The sequence below is a fragment of the Salmo trutta genome, chromosome 38 (assembly GCF_901001165.1).
Source record: "Salmo trutta chromosome 38, fSalTru1.1, whole genome shotgun sequence".
In the NCBI taxonomy this organism is placed as follows: Eukaryota; Metazoa; Chordata; class Actinopteri; order Salmoniformes; family Salmonidae; genus Salmo; species Salmo trutta.
In genome coordinates, this window is record NC_042994.1 from 5,520,334 (window position 1) to 5,538,475 (window position 18,142).

Here is an 18,142-nt window from a genome sequence, read left to right on the forward strand (position 1 = left end):
CCATATTGGGGCTGGTACTGTATATTACTCTAGGTTTAAGACTGACTTGGGGTCTGTACTGTATATTACCCTAGGTTTAAGACTGACTTGGGGTCTTTACTGTATATTACCCTAGGTTTAAGACTGACTTGGGGTCTTTACTGTATATTACTCTAGGTTTAAGACTGACTTGGGGTTTGTACTGTATATTACCCTAGGTTTAAGACTGACTTGGGGTCTGTACTGTATATTACCCTAGGTTTAAGACTGACTTGGGGTCTGTACTGTATATTACCCTAGGTTTAAGACTGACTTGGGGTGTGTACTGTATATTACCCTAGGTTTAAGACTGACTTGGGGTGTGTACTGTATATTACCCTAGGTTTAAGACTGACTTGGGGTTTGTACTGTATATTACCCTAGGTTTAAGACTGACTTGGGGTTTGTACTGTATATTACCCTAGGTTTAAGACTGACTTGGGGTCTTTACTGTATATTACTCTAGGTTTAAGACTGACTTGGGGTTTGTACTGTATATTACTCTAGGTTTAAGACTGACATGGGGCATATGGACAGATCATGATAAAGCACCAGAGTTCTTACACTAGAGGGTGACTTCAGTCGTTTTATGGGGATGTATATCACATCTCACATGTCAACAAGAACGCCCCACTGTGGAGTTTTTACTGCTATGAAAGCTGTGTGTGTGTGTGTGTGTGTGTGTGTGTGTGTGTGTGTGTGTGTGTGTGTGTGTGTGTGTTGCATTGCGACCCAGGGTGCAGAAGAGGAGTTTAGGACCCCACCTCTAGTCTCCAGTCAAAACATCATCTTTGTCTCTTCATCATCCAGTGACCTCAGTCAAACACAGTCCCCCTCACTGCCTGCCTGGATCAGAAAGGCCCTAGCCCGAGATATTAGAGAAAGTAGGAGATAGGAGTCCCATTGGGTAATGAATGGAGCGACGTACAACGCCCCACCCAGCAGACTGTCGACCAATCACGTTCACGTTGTCATGCTGCGTCACGCAGTTGGTAAGCTAATCGTCATGCAATCCCTTCTCAAAGTCAGGTTATGAGTCTATTTTCCTTGAAAGTACATAATATCATGATTCCAAAGCTATACGATATTACATAGAACAAGTTAATTATCTCACATCTTCTTGTTCACAAAATGCATGCTAATGTTGTGTTTATGAGCTAGCGCCCAATTGACCCCCAGTCACTTTTCTTCTTCTTTTGTATCATGGCGTTTGCACATTTTGTTTGTGCATGCCGCCACCTACTGTGCGGTAGTGTGGGGTCGATCACGTAGCCTACGTTTTGTGATACAAAAATAAAAAATGCACCACCAACTAACATCTACAGTGGCAAGAAAAAGTATGTGAACCCTTTGGAATTACCTGGACTTCTGCATAAATTGGTCATAAAATTTGATCTGATCTTCATCTAAGTCACAACAATAGACAAACACAGTCTGCTTAAACGAATAACCAACAAACAATTCTACGTTTTCATGTCATTATTGAACACACCGTGTAAACATTCCCAGTGTAGGGTGAGAAAAGTATGTGAACCCTTGGATTTAATAACTGGTTGACCCTTCTTTGGCAGCAATAACCTCAACCAAACGTTTTCTGTAGTTGCGGATCAGACCTGCACAAAGGTCAGGAGGAATTTTGGACCATTCCTCTTTACAAAACTGTTTCAGTTCAGCAATATTCTCGGGATGTCTGGTGTGAACCGCTCTTTTGAGGTCATGCCACAGAATCTCAATCGGGTTGAGGTCAAGACTCTGAATGGGCCACTCCAGAAGGCGTATTTTCTTCTGTTGAAGCCATTCTGTTGTTGATTTACTTATGCGTTTTGGGTCGTTGTCCTGTTGAATCACTCAACTTCTGTTGAGCTTCAATTGGCGGACAGATAGCCTTATATTCTCCTGCAAAATGTCTTGATAAACTTGGGAATTCATTTTTCCGTTGATGATAGTAAGCTGTCCAGGCTCTGAGGCAGCAAAGCAGCTCCAAACTATGATACTCCCTTCACCATACTTTACAGTTGGGATAAGGTTTTGATGTTAGTGTGCTGTTCCTTTTTTTCTCCTCACATAGTGTTGTGTGTTCCTTCCAAACACCTCAACTTTAGTTTCATCTGTCCACATAATATTTGGAACATCCAGATGCACTTTTGCGAACTTCAGATGTGCAGCAATGTTTTTTTTGGACAGCAGTGGCTTCTTCCGTGGTGTCCTCCCATGAACACCATTCTTGTTTATTGTTTTACGTATCGTAGACTCGTCAACAGAGATGTTAGCATGTTCCAGAGATTTCTGTAAGTCTTTAGCTGACACTCTAGGATTCTTCTTAACCTCATTGAGCATTCTGCTCTGTGCTCTTGCAGTCATCTTTGCAGGACGCCACTCCTAGGGAGAGTAGCAACAGTGCTGAGCTTTCTCCATTTATAGACAACATTTGTCTTACGGTGGACTGATGAACATCAAGGCTTTTAGAGATACTTTTGGAACCCTTTCCAGCTTTATGCAAGTCAACATTTCTTAATCTTGGGTCTTCTGAGATGTATTTTGTTGGAGGCATGGTTCACATCAGGCAATGCTTCTTGTGAATAGCAAACTCACATTTTGTGAGTGTTTTTTAAAGGGCAGGGCAGCTCTAACCAACATCTTCAATCTCGTCTCATTGATTGGACTCCACCTTAGCTGACTCCTGACTCCAATTAGGTTTTAGAGAAGTCATTAGCCTAGGTGTTCGCATATTTTTCCCAACCTACACTGTGAATATGTTTAAATTATGTATTCAATATAGACAAGAAAAATACAATACTTTGTGTGTTACACCTCACCACTTAAAGCCTGTTCCGGAGAGCAAAGGTCACAGGTCTTGTCCCGAAGCACGTGACGAGAAGTGCTCGCTCCCTCTGGATGGAAAAACCATGAAAATCATCACAAGTCCACTATGTGCTACCTTCACCGATTTAACAGTGCCCAACTTAATTTCTACCCAGCCTGAGACTACATATGGATCAGTCAAAAGGCAGGGATCCAATTTCTCTAGAAGTGTCACTCCCACTGGACCCAACCCAGCTAGCAAAGAGGAAGCGGCCTTCTCCCGGGGGTCCGGAACTGATTGAATCGGCCAGGAATCGGGTGTCGGACTCGGAATCAAAATGAATGACTGCCCAGAATCGGCCCAAGTACATCGAGCCGTTTCCGTCTACCGGAATTCAGACGACTTTGCCGGCATCTTACCAGAATCCCCCAGAAGCGGCCCAATGCAAATTTAAGTAAATGTATACAAAATGACCCAATTTAGTCATTTTAAATATTACTATTATACATTTTATACATACAAATTATTACCCATCCACCCCAAAAAAACTGTGTCAGAGGAAACACTGTACACCTGGTGACCGTGCATGTGCCTGGCCCGCCACAGGAGCACGATGGGACAAGGACATCCCAGCCAAACCTTCCCCTAACTCAGATGACACTGGGACAATTGCGCGTCGTCTCATGGGTATCGAACCAGCATCAGCAGCAACGCGCAGTGTCTTACACCTCTGCGCCACTCAGGAGGCTCCATCCACAAAGTTTTAATGCTTATCAATTGCCTTGCACAAAGTATCAAAATACTAAAATACTACTTAAACAGGACTCTTAAAGAATTGTATTTTTGGATCACAGAAACAATAACAAAATATGGGAAAAAAAATAAAGAGAGAGAGAGAGTAGCCCCAATCAGCCCGAGCCCCAAGTAATACATTTGGGCCAGATAACTCACACCAGAATCGGCCAGAGCTCAATTCCCACATCCTAGCCATAAGTAATACTGCCGAAGGCGGCCCAGACATCGGCTGAGTCTGACTCTCAGCCGGAATCGGCCCAGATCCACTGTGCTAGCTGGGAAATCATCAGGTTCAATTTCTGAGCCACCAGAGCTATCACAGACAGCAGAATAGGGTTTGTACTTGGCGCCATTCTTCCTCAACACACATCTTCCCACTGCACTTGGCTCCTTCTTCCTCTCTGTCCATAACCATGTCTATCCGTTCACCACACTCATGCCGCGCCTTCATCCGCTGTACTGCTTGCAGAACACCCACTGATGGCCTTTTTCTTCTGTTCCATCTCTGGCCTCTCCATGCTCCCAAAACGTGCCACAGTTGTCAGCCAGGTCTCCTCCTCGTCATCCATTTTGGCAAACAATCCAATTTCACCACCGAGTTTCAGTTTCCGGTTATCAGCCTCCTATTCACTCCTTGAAGGAGAGGTCTCCTTGTCCCAGAATCATCCAGAATGCACCAGGCAGCCCATTGACGATGTATGGGCACCGTACACAATGGCAGTTAATACGATTCCAATCGAGTTTCCCATCTCCTTAAAAGTATCAATTCAATTCAAGGGCTTTATTGGCATGGGAAACATATGTTAACATTGCCAAAGCAAGTGAAATAGATAATAAGCAAAAGTGAAATAAACAATAAAAATGTACAGTAAACATTACACTCACAGAAGTTCCAAAAGAATAAAGACATTTCAAATGTCATATTATGTGTATATACAGTGCTGTAACAATGTGCAAATAGTTTTTTCGAATTCTTTGTGAATCTGTGTTATCTGAGGGAAATATGTGTCTCTAATATGTCTCTGACCCCCCCTACACACGCATGGCTAGGCCTAACTCAATGTATGTTTAATTTAATTTTAATTTAAAAAATTCTTCAACCTGAACTGAAAAGACAAAAGATAATGTTGTTTGTACCGGTAAAACCTCAACAACATAAAACAATAGAGCTCGAATTTGATGCTTGCAGTATTTCATATTTCATTCGTTAACATGAATTAAGGTATCAGTACGTGCACACCTTGTTAGTGGCACAACATGGGGGTACATCCACATAGGATGAAGTAACGTACTTCTTCTTTGATATTTTTTTATTTATTTAACCTTTATTTAACTATATACAGACATTACAGATACACAGACATTGCAGACGAGACAAAATCAAATGTTTATATATATATGCGAGCACCAGAATCACGTTCTCCTCAGAATTTATAATAAAGGCATTTACAAGTCAGACTAAAAATGGTTATAGGTCGATAAATGTGTGTTGCAACAGCGCTCTCTGTCGCTCAAATAACTGAAGACAGTCAAAACATGCGTGTGTCATTGCTACTTTTTTATTGGCTGCTTTCATTCACGTGATCAAAACATAATCATGGCGGTCTCCGCTGGAGTCCGGTCGAGCGTGGGGCTGACTTTGAGACTTTCTAGAGTTATACCAGATTGTAGCACATGTCCTTTCAACAGGTTGAATACTTATTTGAATGGTATAGCTAAGTCGTCGAATGTTGATCGTTTTCGGACGTTGAACCGACACTTGCAGACATCCAAGGGTGAGTTGGTCGGTTGCTAACTTACGAAGCTACACTTGGATTGCTATTCAGCTTCCATCAAACCAATTCATGTATATCAATTTAGTGCTAGACAGCTGCTAACAAGTTAGTTATGTCTACGAATATCGTAACTAGGTACCATTAGGAAGGATCCCGAGTGGCGCAGCGGTCTAGGGCATTGCATTTCAATGCTTGAGGCGTCACTACAGACACCCTGGTTCGATTCCAGGCTGTATCACAACCGGCCGTGATTGGGAATTGGGAGTCCCATAGGGCGGCGAACAATTGGCCCAGGGTCGTCCGATTTTGGCCGGTGTCGGCCGTCATTGTAAATAATCATTTGTTTTTAACTTACTTGCCTAGTTAAATAAAGGTTACATACTTTTTTTTAATTGCACCCACATTGTGAATAACATAGCAAGACAATCATGGCATCTGTTGCTAAGAATGTTTGATAAGTTGTGTAACTGATCTGCAACATTCGACGACTTAGCTATGTCTTCAGTTATTTGAGCGACAGAGAGCGCTGTTGCAACACACATTTATCGACCTATAACCATTTTTAGTCTGACTTGTAAATGCCTTTATTATAAATTCTGAGGAGAACGTGATTCTGGTGCTCGCATATATATATAAACATTTGATTCTCTGTAACTAAGTTGGTCTCGAAGTCCTACAGTAAGTCAGACAATCCGTAAGAGGATCTGGAACTGAATGTCGACTATGTCTCTATTTTATTTGTGAAGGTCTGTATCAAAGTGAGGTGGGTGCAAGTGCAGAAGACCCCCGAGAAGATGTGTAAGTAACTACTCAGCCAGTGCATAATTTAGCTAACTAATTGATTGTTAGCTATTTATGTCTTTGCCCTTTTGACTCCATTACAGTACATAAATGGTCAGGTTAGTAACCCTAACCCTTATGCAGACAAACTCAAGGGGATATATACATACTTTGTTACTGATTTGCCTTAAAGTCATTTGAGTGCATCATGCATTTATCACTTGCATTGTCATTTGTGAACTATGAGTTTTTAATATTGTTGTTTTTGGTCTGCTCTTAGGGTGAATGTGGTGTACATAGATAGATCAGGAAAGAGGATTCCAGTGAAGGCTAAAGTGGGAGACAATGCAATGTACCTGGCCCATAGGCACAACATTGAACTGGAAGGTGAGTGCTAATAGGGTTTGTGATGACGTCCTGAGAGAATTCAGGTCAAAAGTTGGTGATTGATTTCTCCACTATTTTTATTTATTTAACCTTTATTTAACTAGGCAAGTCAAATTCTTATATTACAATGACGGCCTACACCGGCCAAACCCGGATGGCGCTGGGCCAATTGTGCGCCGCCCTATGGGACTCCCAATCACGGCCGGTTGTGATACAGCCTGGATTCGAACCAGGGTGTCTGTAGTGACGCCTCTAGCACTGAGACGCACTGCCTTAGACCGCTGCGCCACTCGAGAGCCACACTTACATCTTGCTTCTTTCTCCCTGTCCATGTGTGATTTTAAGGAGCTTGCGAGGCGTCACTAGCTTGCTCAACGTGCCACGTGTATGTGAACAGAGACCATGTCGGCAAGCTACCAGAGCCTGACGAAAGGTATGTTTTATTATAAGATATGCCATAGTCCATGAGAGCTCATGTCATTGCCCTTGTCAAATAAACACATAAAATAAAAATAACAACTTTTTTCATTGTCAACAAGATTGACTCTTATAATGCAATGCAAATCAATGGCTTCAATTTGATTCTTCTCATCCCAGAGAGGATGACATGCTGGACATGGCCCCAGCGCTACAGGAGAACTCCAGACTTGGCTGTCAGATCATCCTCACCCAGGAGCTGGAGGGCATCGAGCTGACCCTGCCTAAGGTCACCAGGAACTTCTACGTGGACGGCCATGTTCCCAAACCACACTGAGGACACTACACTCCACACTAGCACCCTACTTAGTGTGAAGCAATGTATTGGGCATGGATGCTAAGTAGTATGGATGTTTCACTTCACACTAGCACCCTACTTAGTGTGAAGCAACGTATTGGGCATGCATTCTAAGTAGTATGCTAGTATGGATGTTGGAACACGGCCCCTCAGGACTGAGTCGTAAGAGAGAGAGTTGCATTCTTTGAACTGTCGGCAGGTATAAAGAGGTGAGCTGGGATAGAGGAGGCTTGAAGGACCCCCCCCCCCCCCCCCCCCCCCAAGTCAAGAATGCTCTTACATATCCACATGACTGTGTGACCGTAGACAAAAACTATATACCAGTCACTGGCTGCATTTAGACAGCGCCCCTGATGGGATTGGTCAAAAGACCAATTAGTGGAAAGAATATCAGATGTGCTGCCTGTGTAAACGCAGCCTCTGAAGTGTGTTGTATTTGGCTCACACTGAAAGTAATGCTGATTGTGGAAGAGTTGGATGGTTTTCAGCATTCATGTATAAATATGTCATGTGTATAGAAGAGTTCTCAGGCCAAGATTGAGATGTCTATCAAACCATTCGACGTCCCAAACAGTTCTTTGTTTCATAGTAACCCGAGTCAGCATTTCAGAAAGGCCTGTCGTCATTGCTTTGCAAAGGACAACTTTGTGTCCTTGAATAGAACATTCCATGTTACAACTCATTTATAAAAGGTCAACATACACACATCTCAGGTGGAGCTTCCAAATAGTCATCCGTCTCTACAATAGCAGCACTCACATACAGCTAATTAACAGTATGTAATGTGTACGTATACATAGCTTTCACCATTATATCTACTTATGGCCAGTTTCTAGGAATTTTACTGTTGTGGGCATGTGGTGTCTAGTCAAGACCTTAACAAGCCCCTCCACAACACTGAAAGCCCTTTCCCTACGCCAAGCCTGTCAGGAATCATTAACCGTCTCTGATGTAGCACGTTTGCAGTATGTTTTGTAAGCAGAGGGCAGCTTGAGATCTAACGGAAAGGGTTGAATCTGTTAGATAACTGATGACGCCAAGGAGATACTTGGGCTGCATTCACACAGGCAGCCTCATTTTGATATTTTTTCCAATCAGATCTTTGCACATCAAAGCTGATCTGATTGGTCAAAATGCAGCCTAAACCATTTTACACTGACAGGTGCATTTTGTCCAATTCCCAAGTCATTTCTGTTTCTGTCCATCCATACCCTGTAATGATTTGCCTTGTCATTTCACCGTTAGTAGTCTCATAACTGTCCATCAAAAAACACCTGTATCCAGTATTAGTTGGCTCCTTTACGAACCTGGAATGCTTTCACCTGTACTGTAATTAATTTGTCTAACATACGCACAACACATGTAGGTGTATTATGTATATATGGTATATCAAATTTGCAAGTCTATTTTAGATTTGTGCAATAAAAATGCCAAAAGTTTGTACTAGTCTGTCTTAAGCCCTATGCTTTTTAAAAACCACACTGAAGGCAATTGAACACAAGTGCAGTATTCAATACCAGTCCTTGAGAGCAGTTTAAATCCTCAAAACCCAGGAAATGGAAACCAATTAGCAATATACAAGGTTCAAGAAAACCACCTCTAACCCTTTGAGGACTGACTTTGAATACCACTGCTAAAATGGCTGCGTTTAGGCAGCCCAATTGAGATATTTTTACAACGAATTGGTCTTTTGATCCATCTTTTCCCGAGCTGATCTGATGGGTCAAAACACCAATTAGCTAAAAATTATCAGAATTGGGCTGCCTGTCTAAACAGCCAATGTGTCACTGCTAAATACTGATACATTGTATTTGTTTGTGTGGGATATCATTTTAAATGGTTCAAGATAAAGCATCGCAAGTCAAACTCAACAGTAGACCAACAATTTGTACCAAGAACCTCACTTCGCGTGTTTTGTAATGGATGACTATTCTTACAAAGCATCAGTAGCCTATTTACCTGTATGTAAAAACGTTGTATATATACAGAAGAAACCGAGGCCGACAATTCGGGAAAATCCAGAACGCAAGTCACTCATCCCACACTTTTATGTGTTTTATGCAGGCCAATCAACTTCAATCACAGACATCTGTGGCATCCTGTAGACCTAACAACAAGTGCATTGCGGCAACGTGACTATCAATTTCCTGAAGCTAGTGATCAAATTGGGGGAAATAACTATTGTCATCTCTCTCAAGAAATATTCAGTGAGAAAACCAAGGGTGAGTCTGCATGTTGTCCCTGATCGCCTTGGTAAGAGACTACCGTGATCACCGGCGTGATCAGGGCATTACACAATCAAACGATCGAGCTCGATAGTTTCAATAACTATTTAATCCGATCGATCACAGGAATCTCATATAATTCGATCTTTTTTATTTAAATACTTGATATTTTCTAAGGTAGGATGTGGAGATATTGTGTGGCAGAAAAGTTCGTATTCAAACGCAGCGTGCCCTCAGACTGAGCAGTGAGGTCGAGCAAGACATGTCATCCTCATTCAGAACGTCTATCAAATAGTAGAATGCAGATGGTTACGTTTTGAGGAGAAATTAATACAATTTGACAAAGTAAGTGTGTATCAATAGGCTATATCGTGTTAGTTAGAATGTCATTGTAGGCTTACTCATTATTTGCTAAAGACTTTCAAAGGTTTGTTGGGCCATTAATTCTAGCTCTGCTCACGAAGCTAATTTGATTTTGACAGCTAATACAGACTGTTCTAGAAGTTAACAGTAATAGGCTACTTTACAATCTTTTTAACTTGAATTATTATAGTATAATGAAATCAACAATCATGTGTAATAATTTATTGTAATTAGTAAGTATTTGTTTTTATTTAGGAAGTGTGTGTGTGTGATATATATATATATATATATATATATATATATATATATATATATATATATATATATATATATATATATATATATATATTACACACAATATCTCTCTCTCACCGGTCAACATTTTTAAACATTTACTCATTCAGGTGTTTTCTTTATTTTTCACTATTTTCTACATTGTAGAATAAAGTGAAGACATCAACTATGAAATGACACATGGAATCATGTAGTAACCCAAAAAGTGTTAAGCAAATCAAAATATATTTTATATTTGAGATTCTTCAAATAGCCACCCTTTCCCTTGATGACAGCTTTGCACACTCTTGGCATTCTCTCAACCAGCTTCACCTGGAATGCTTTTCCAACAGTCTTGAAGGAGTTCCCACATATGCTGAGCACTTGTTGGCTGCTTTTCCTTCACTCTGCGGTCCGACTCATACCAAACCGTCTCAATTTGGTTGAGGTCAGGTGATGCAGCATTCCATCACTCTCCTTCTTGGTCAAATAGCCCTTAAACACCCTGGAGGTGGGTTTTTGGTCATTGTCCTGTTAAACAAACGATAGACCCCCCTAAGCGCAAACCAGATGGGATGGCGTATCGCTGCAGAATGCTATGGTAGCCATTGCTGGTTAAGTGTGCCTTGAATTCTAAATAAATCACAGACCGTGTCACCAGCAAAGCACACCCACACCATCACACCTCTTCCTCCATGCATCACGGTGGGAACCACACAAGCGGAGATCATCCGTTCACCTACTCTGCGTCTCACAAAGACACGGCAGTTGGAACCAAAAAACTCAAATTTGGACTCATCAGACCAAAGGACAGATTTCCACCGGTCTAATGTCCATTGCTCGTGTTTCTTGGCCCAAGCAAGTCTCTTCTTCTTATTGGTGTCCTTTTAGTAGTCGTTTCTTGGCAGGAAATCGACCATGAAGACCTGATTCACGCAGTCTCCTCTGAACAGTTGATGTTGAGATGTGTCTGTTACTTGAACGCTGTGAAGCATTTATTTGGGCTGCAATATCTGAGGCTGGTAACTCTAATGAACTTATCCTCTGCAGCAGAGGTAACTCTGGGTCTTCCTTTCCTGTGGTGGTCCTCATGAGAGCCAGTTTCATCATAGCGCTTGATGGTTTTTGCGACTGCACTTGAAGAAACTTTCAAAGTTCTTGACATTTTCCGTATTGACCTCCATGTCTTCAAGTAATGATGGACTGTCGTTTCTCTTTGCTTATTTGAGCAGTTTTTTTCATAATATGGACTTAGTCTTTTACCAAATAGGGCTATCTTCTGTATACCACCCCTACCTTGTCACAACACAACTGATTGGCTCAAACGCATTAAGAAGGAAAGAAATTCCAGAAATTAACTTTTAATAAGGCACACCTGTTAATTGAAATGCATTCCAGGTGACTACATCGTGAAACTGGTTGAGAGAATGCCAAGAGTGTGCAAAGCTGTTATCAAGGCAAAATATATTTTGATTTGTTTAACTTTTTTTTAGTTACTACATGATTCCATATTTGTTATTTCATAGTTTTGATGTCTTCACTATTAATTTACAATGTAGAAAATAGTAAAAATAAAGAAAAACCTTTGAATGAGTAGGTGTGTCCAAACTTTTCACTGGTACTGTATTCAGCTGATAACTTTAACAATAAAACATACTGTATTTACATTCAAACCTATATTGTCACTTAATAGTATAGTAAACACTTTCCAATTGTTTCCTTTCCACAAGATGGGCACATCGACATGAGCACAGGAGCCACCTACAGACCAGGCAGCCAAGGGACCATGGAAGATCCGGATACCCAGGAGGGCCTGCAGGTGTGTGTGTTGTGTGTGAGGTGGGTCAATATTATCTCAGTGTGTGGTTGAGTCTTCTTTCTTTTGTTCTTCTTCAGGTGACCCAGTCCACCATCCTCTACCTCATCCAAGAAGCCACCAAGCTAGCAACTCCCACCCCTGTCCACAACCGCTCCATAGACTCAAAGCCTAAGACTTTACCTGTATCAAATGAAAGGTCTAAAAAGGATCAAGTGTCTGTTCATAGACCTTATCCTCCTCAGCACAATTCCTCTCTCACGAGCCTTCATAACCAGCCAACAGATGACTTAGAACAATGTAGGAGACATACAAACTCAGTCCTGCCCAGTCGTCATAGTAGCAGCAGTTTGTGGGAGTTGATGAGCCTGATCAACATGCAGTGTGAGAGACTCCTCCAGTCAGACGACCAAGAGGAGGGAACCTCAGCCAGGGCTCAGTTGGTTCCTATAGACTCTGACGATCATCCTCCTGAAGGTGTGGGGTGCAGTAAGAACCCTGTCCCTGTCTGCCCCACTCTAGTCGGTACCAGAGGGGATTCTCCCCATCCTCATGTCAGGTCCAAGGGAGAGATGGGTGAGTTGGGTGGAGGTGGTTATTGCTCACCCACAAGTCCAGGTACCAGTTCTCAGACATCACCGGATGTCAATGGCAGCTACAAAACTAAAGCTGGTGTGGCAGCTTCAAACTCTGAGGTTGCAACGAACAAAGAAACAGGAGTCACATTTTGTCTTAACGGTGATGGATTGTCTGTGAGTGAAGAAAGCGGAAAGGTCCCCTGTGCCTTAGTCCAAGAAGACAACACAGTGAAGGAGGCCCGTCCTGAGGCAAAAGACGGGCTGTCAGTTAAACATCCGTCTGTGCCATATATAAACCTGTTTGGGCAACCGCTTGTCCACAAAGTAGCTACAATTAAGGATGCAGCAAGTCTGTCACCTCCCTCCATAGACACCATGACATGCATACATCCAGGCCCAGAACAGCTGAACCTTAACATGACCCTGGACTTCAACTCAAACATATGTTTCACCTTTGACCCCAAGGAAGACATGCCACCAGCCCCGAACTCCCCTCATAATACTATGTTGCTCATATTGAACAGTGTCGCAGGGTCTGTGATTGTGAACACAAAGTCAGTGCAAGATGCCAGTTTTCCAGGTATCAAAGCAGAGCTCAACGAAAGCTCCATGGAAGAGAACACAGACACAGCACAAGATGCCAGTGTTATTACAGACTCTCCATTGGACCTCACCCAAAGGTGTATGGACATGGAGGATGACATGGACACTATCCCCACAGCCCCGACGTGTCCCTCTCCGTCTAACCCCATGTGGAGGTCCACCAAGGCCCCCAGGAAGCAGCTCCATCCCAGCCGGAGTGTGGATGTTGGAGACCCAGACTTCCAGGGAGTGACGTTCCGGATGCAGACGGAGTTGGACGACAGCAGGGAGCAGTGTCGCCTTCTCATCACCTCCAAGAAGTACAGGTATGGTTGATGTCAGAGTATGCTTTGCTCTTTCTCCCCATAACTCAAAAACATGTATTATATTATTCTGTTATTTAGAGTTGCCGGAGCTGCCGTAATAAAAAGTTATTATATGAAATTCAATTTCTATGTCACAAATTTCCCTATGCGGTATATTGTTGTAAAATATCTCACAATGTTCTCTACAAACAAACTGCTTTATAAAGGTGTCCTAGTGAAGAGCTCTCTAGTGGTCCGTCCAGGAGGTCACTGAGAGCAGGCAGGTCCCGTTCATCACAGAGTTCCATGAGGACCAGCAGCTCTGAAGAGAGCGACCCCTACTCCAGTGACTACCAATCTCTACCACTCTTCACCAGGAGGGGGCGCCACTACTGCACAGAACAATACCAGCACCGTAGAAATAGGCAGAACACTGCACTCTTAGAAAAAAGGGTTCATGAGAGGTTATTTGCAGGGACTGGATGTTCTGTGTAGAACTATTTCTACTCCAGTAATCCAGGAGGGGGTACCATTACAACACAAATCCAAACACTTTAACCAGAACCATAGACAGGTGGAATACATTTGATGAGGGGGAGTTTTAATGGAGGTATTTTGGGAAACTGCTGTGTAAACATCCAAAGACTTTAATGAGTAACGTAGTGTACAGTGTTAAGGGCAGGGTTGGAAGATCAGGTTGTGCTTTGGCACTCCCACTCACCGTGCGCCTAGAAAGAAAACCGAATGAAAGAGAAGCCGCGTACTGAGTCATTGAAACATGTCACTTCATTATTCTACAACATATTTAGGAGGATTATGGCACAAGGCCTATTTGTTTGTACTGAGAGCCACTCCTTTCTCCCCATCAGAGAATAAGATCTGTGCCTCTTGCTGCACCATGAAGACTCCTCTGTGGCGAGATGCTGAGGACGGGACCCCGCTGTGTAACGCCTGTGGAATAAGGTGAGTCGCATTATCAAACACATCGTTACGGCCCAGAGTTTCTCCTGGTCAGGTCACGTGACAATGAACTCTGACCCTGTGGTTATAGTAAATGGTGACAGTGACGTAGATGGTTTGATGACCACAGTATCGCATAACCCTATATGTGAGCAGAATTAGGACTTGAAGGACACGTAAGGCCATCAATCAGTGTGACCCACAGTTGAAGTCAGAAGTTTACATACACTTAGGTTGGAGTTATTAAAACTTGTTTTTCAACCGCTCCACAAATTTCTTGTTAACAAACTAACATTTTGGCAGGTCGGTTAGGACATCTACTTTGTGCATGACACAAGTAATTTTTCCAACAATTCTTTACAGACAGATTATTTCACTTATAATTCACTGTATCACAATTCCAGTGGGTCAGAAGTTTGCATACACTAAGTTCACTGTGCCTTTAAACAGATTGGAAAATTCCTGAAAATGATGTCATGGCTTTAGAAGCTTCTGATAGGCTAATTGACATCCTTTGAGTCAATTGGAGGTGTACCTGTGGATGTATTTCAAGGCCTACCTTCAAACTCACTGCCTCTTTGCTTGACATCATGGGAAAATCGAAATAAATCAGCCAAGACCTCAGAAAAATTATTGTAGATCTCCACAAGTCTGGTTCATATTGGGAGCAATTTCCAAACACCTGAAGGTACCACGTTCATCTGTACAAACAATAGTATGCAAGTATAAACACCATGGGACCACGCAGCCAGCATAGCCCTCAGGAAGGAGACACGTTCTGTCTACTAGAGATGAACGTACTTTGGTGCGAAAACTGCAAATCAATCCCAGAACTCCAGCAAAGGACCTTGTGAAGATGCTGGAGGAAACAGGTACAAAAGTATCTATATCCACAGTAAAACGAGTCCTATATTGACATAACCTGAAAGGCCGCTCAGCAAGGAAGAAGCCACTGCTCCAAAACAACCATAAAAAAGCCAGACTACAGTTTGCAACTGCACATGGGGACAAAGATCGCACTTTTTGGAGAAATCTCCTCTGGTCTGATGAAACAAAAATAGAACTGTTTGGCCATAATGACCATCATTATGTTCGGAGGAAAAAGGGGGATGCTTGCAAGCCGAAGAACACCATCCCATCCGTGAAGCACGGGGTGGCAGCATCATGTTGTGGGGGTGCTTTGCTGCCGGAGGGAGTGGTGCACTTCACAAAATAGATGGCATCATGAGGTAGAAAAATGATGTGGATATACAAAGTCAAGGTATTGGAGTGACTATCACAAAGCCCTGACCTCAATCCCATAGAAATGTGTTGGCAGAACTGAAAAACCATGTGCGAACAAGGAGGCCTACAACCTGACTCAGTTACCCAAGCTCTGTCAGGAGGAATGGGCCAAAATTCACCCAACTTATTGTGGGAAGCTTGTGGAAGGCTACCTGAAACGTTTGACCCAAGTATAACAATTTAAAGGCAATACACTCAATTAGTATTTAGTAGCATGTAAACTTCTGACCCACTGGGAATATGATGAAAGAAATAAAAGCTGGAATAAATAATTCTCTCTACTATTATTCTGACATTTCACATTCTTAAAATCCTAACTGACCTAAGACAGGGGAATATTTACTAGGATTAAATGTCAGGAATTGTGAAAAACTGAGTTTACATACACCTTAGCCAAATACATTTAAACTTCACACTTCAACTGTATATCCCCTGTTATTCTCCTCAATGTCTACTTACTCCTCAGGTATAAGAAGTACAAGGTACGCTGTCTGCAGTGTTGGCACATCCCTAGGAAGGAGGGAAACTCCAACTCGCGCTGCTTCAAATGTGGAAACGTATCACGGCTGGCTACGTCCCACCGCAAGCACTCTGCCTTGTAGGGGAAGGGAACACACTTAGGCCTTGGCATGAGGTGCTAGACACTGATACCGCACACAGTCCCCCTCCAGGTACATGGTAATTGGCCACACCTCCTGACTTTGCGACTCTTGGAGTTATTTGATCATTTATTACATCACGTACTGTCATAGTGGGTCACGGTGTTGGCTGAGCCGTGGTGAGTCAGTCTGACGGGCCTGGCTGCTTTTAGCACTGTAGCGTGCGCTAGTCACTTTAGGAAGAAAGAGTTCAATAGAAGAACAGTCTCCTGCTTGGAGGCTGTGTCTGTTGACAATAGACTGTCTGTGTCTGAAACGACTCTGACAGAAGTAGTGCACTATACAGGAAATTGGGAGTCTCTGGCCAAAGGAAATTGGGAGTATAGTCCTTAGTCCCACTATAGGGACTAAGGACTCATGGCTCTGGCCAAAGACAGTGCCTTGCTTTACTGGGAATAGGTAGCCATTTTGGACTGTTTACTCCCCTTGTTTACTAGGCTTGACCTTGGTGCTATCCAGTTTGTATGTTACATTAAGTTCAATTAAGTTGAGTGATATATTATATTTTTGTTCTTGTTTAGTTTGTATTTGTTTTTTAAATTTGTTTTTCTATTTGGTTGTTTCTGGACAGCCCTTAGCATTAACCGGCTGGATTAGAGATGAAGCAATTCCTTATCTTGACTGTTTCCTGTAAAAAAATAAAAATAAACGTTTGTGTTAGTGTGTACTACACTTTTGGGTTTGATGTGCATAAAATTCTTGTTAACATATTTTATCCGGTTTGTTCTCATTTTATCTCTCAACCCTCTGAATGTGTGTACCTACAACTTGGTCCAGAATGAGGAATATGAATTGATGCGGAACTATATTCAAACTGATTTGTGAGAATTACTTCAGGGGTGTTTCTATGCTTAAATCAAATGCAATTAGTGGGACTTTAAAATGTATCAAAATAAGAAAGAGGCACGTTTAATATCAGACACTGCTGCAGCAGGATTGGATACGACCTGGCCAGTACATTATTTTGTGCCTGTAGTGAAACGGCTCTTTTCTTTTGCCGATGTGTCTTTTTCAGACCAGAAAAGCGCATAATCCATTCTGAAATAATAACCACACAGTATTTGCCATGTGTTTGGCCACCCACTTGCGTTATCGACTGATTTTGGGATCTGCTGGAAATATTGGAATTCTCATGAAGTGTTTAGTGTAGACCAGTTTTAAAAAACAATCTGAGTAGCCTATCCTAATCATAACATTTAGTTAAATAATATATTATTCGTTATAGTTGGCCATAAACAAAATAGAAAGAATGGCTAATACATTATGAATTTTAATTGATTATACAATATCTAGTTAGCTAGTGTCTTTAACACCCGTACAATGTTTATGCATTACTGCTAAGAGGCCACACGTAAAAGCGCAGCACTTGTGCACTGGCACCGGAGTCATTTTGTCCTAGCTCTCCAGTTCAGTGCTTCTTCATTCATTTCTCCTTTCAGAAAACAATACATTTTTAACCATATTTGACTCTCGAGTGAAATAAAAGCCATCATAAAAGGATGCTGTGGATCGAGAACTGCGTAGGATTTGCATTTGTTGTGGGAGACAGATTCTATTAAAATAAAGATCTGTAGGTATTCAATAATGGTTTTACAAATGGGATAACGGGGTATATTCTTGAGTCCTGTTATCTGTTAATTGTATCGAAAACTGACAATAGTTCACCCATCAAATGATTTACAATCAGGCTTCTGATTTGAGTACAACAAAGTGTATTTTTATTGAGTGTATGACAACAAGCCCCAAAGACTATGTCCTAATGTG

At 42.1% G+C, this 18,142-nt stretch overlaps 2 protein-coding genes across 4 annotated transcripts; both read left to right on the forward strand.

Moving 5' to 3' along the window:
• The first annotated feature begins 5,207 nt into the window (after nucleotides 1–5,207).
• LOC115178262 (ferredoxin-2, mitochondrial) lies at nucleotides 5,208–7,583 on the forward strand. Its single transcript, XM_029739352.1, has 5 exons — nucleotides 5,208–5,391; nucleotides 6,138–6,189; nucleotides 6,452–6,558; nucleotides 6,904–6,991; nucleotides 7,156–7,583. Exons 1-5 carry the CDS (start codon nucleotides 5,214–5,216, stop codon nucleotides 7,310–7,312), a joined length of 582 nt encoding a protein of 193 aa, XP_029595212.1. The 5' UTR covers nucleotides 5,208–5,213; the 3' UTR covers nucleotides 7,313–7,583.
• Nucleotides 7,584–9,426: 1,843 nt separating this feature from the next.
• On the forward strand, nucleotides 9,427–17,088 carry LOC115178692 (uncharacterized). Of its 3 annotated transcripts, none has more exons than XM_029739964.1 (6): nucleotides 9,427–9,586; nucleotides 11,925–12,013; nucleotides 12,091–13,496; nucleotides 13,703–13,821; nucleotides 14,345–14,438; nucleotides 16,186–17,088. In XM_029739964.1, the coding sequence occupies exons 2-6, from the start codon at nucleotides 11,939–11,941 to the stop codon at nucleotides 16,319–16,321; spliced, it is 1,830 nt and encodes a 609-aa protein (XP_029595824.1). In that variant the 5' UTR covers nucleotides 9,427–9,586; nucleotides 11,925–11,938; the 3' UTR covers nucleotides 16,322–17,088. The 3 variants fall into 3 exon arrangements, with proteins under 3 accessions (XP_029595824.1, XP_029595825.1, XP_029595826.1); XM_029739965.1 differs by having other exon boundaries at nucleotides 9,427–9,555; XM_029739966.1 differs by lacking the exon at nucleotides 9,427–9,586 and having other exon boundaries at nucleotides 11,951–12,013; nucleotides 12,054–13,496.
• Nucleotides 17,089–18,142: the final 1,054 nt, after the last annotated feature.

Coding starts and splice junctions, on each gene's coding strand:
- LOC115178262 (XM_029739352.1), top strand. CDS start 5,214: ATGGCGGTCTCCGCTGGAGTCCGGTCGAGCGTGGGGCTGACTTTGAGA. Junction 6,190..6,451: donor GAAGACCCCCGAGAAGATGT/GTAAGTAACTAC, acceptor GTCTGCTCTTAG/GGTGAATGTGGTGTACATAG. Junction 6,559..6,903: donor GCACAACATTGAACTGGAAG/GTGAGTGCTAAT, acceptor TGTGATTTTAAG/GAGCTTGCGAGGCGTCACTA.
- LOC115178692 (XM_029739964.1), top strand. CDS start 11,939: ATGAGCACAGGAGCCACCTACAGACCAGGCAGCCAAGGGACCATGGAA. Junction 12,014..12,090: donor ATACCCAGGAGGGCCTGCAG/GTGTGTGTGTTG, acceptor GTTCTTCTTCAG/GTGACCCAGTCCACCATCCT. Junction 13,822..14,344: donor AGAGAGCGACCCCTACTCCA/GTGACTACCAAT, acceptor TCTCCCCATCAG/AGAATAAGATCTGTGCCTCT.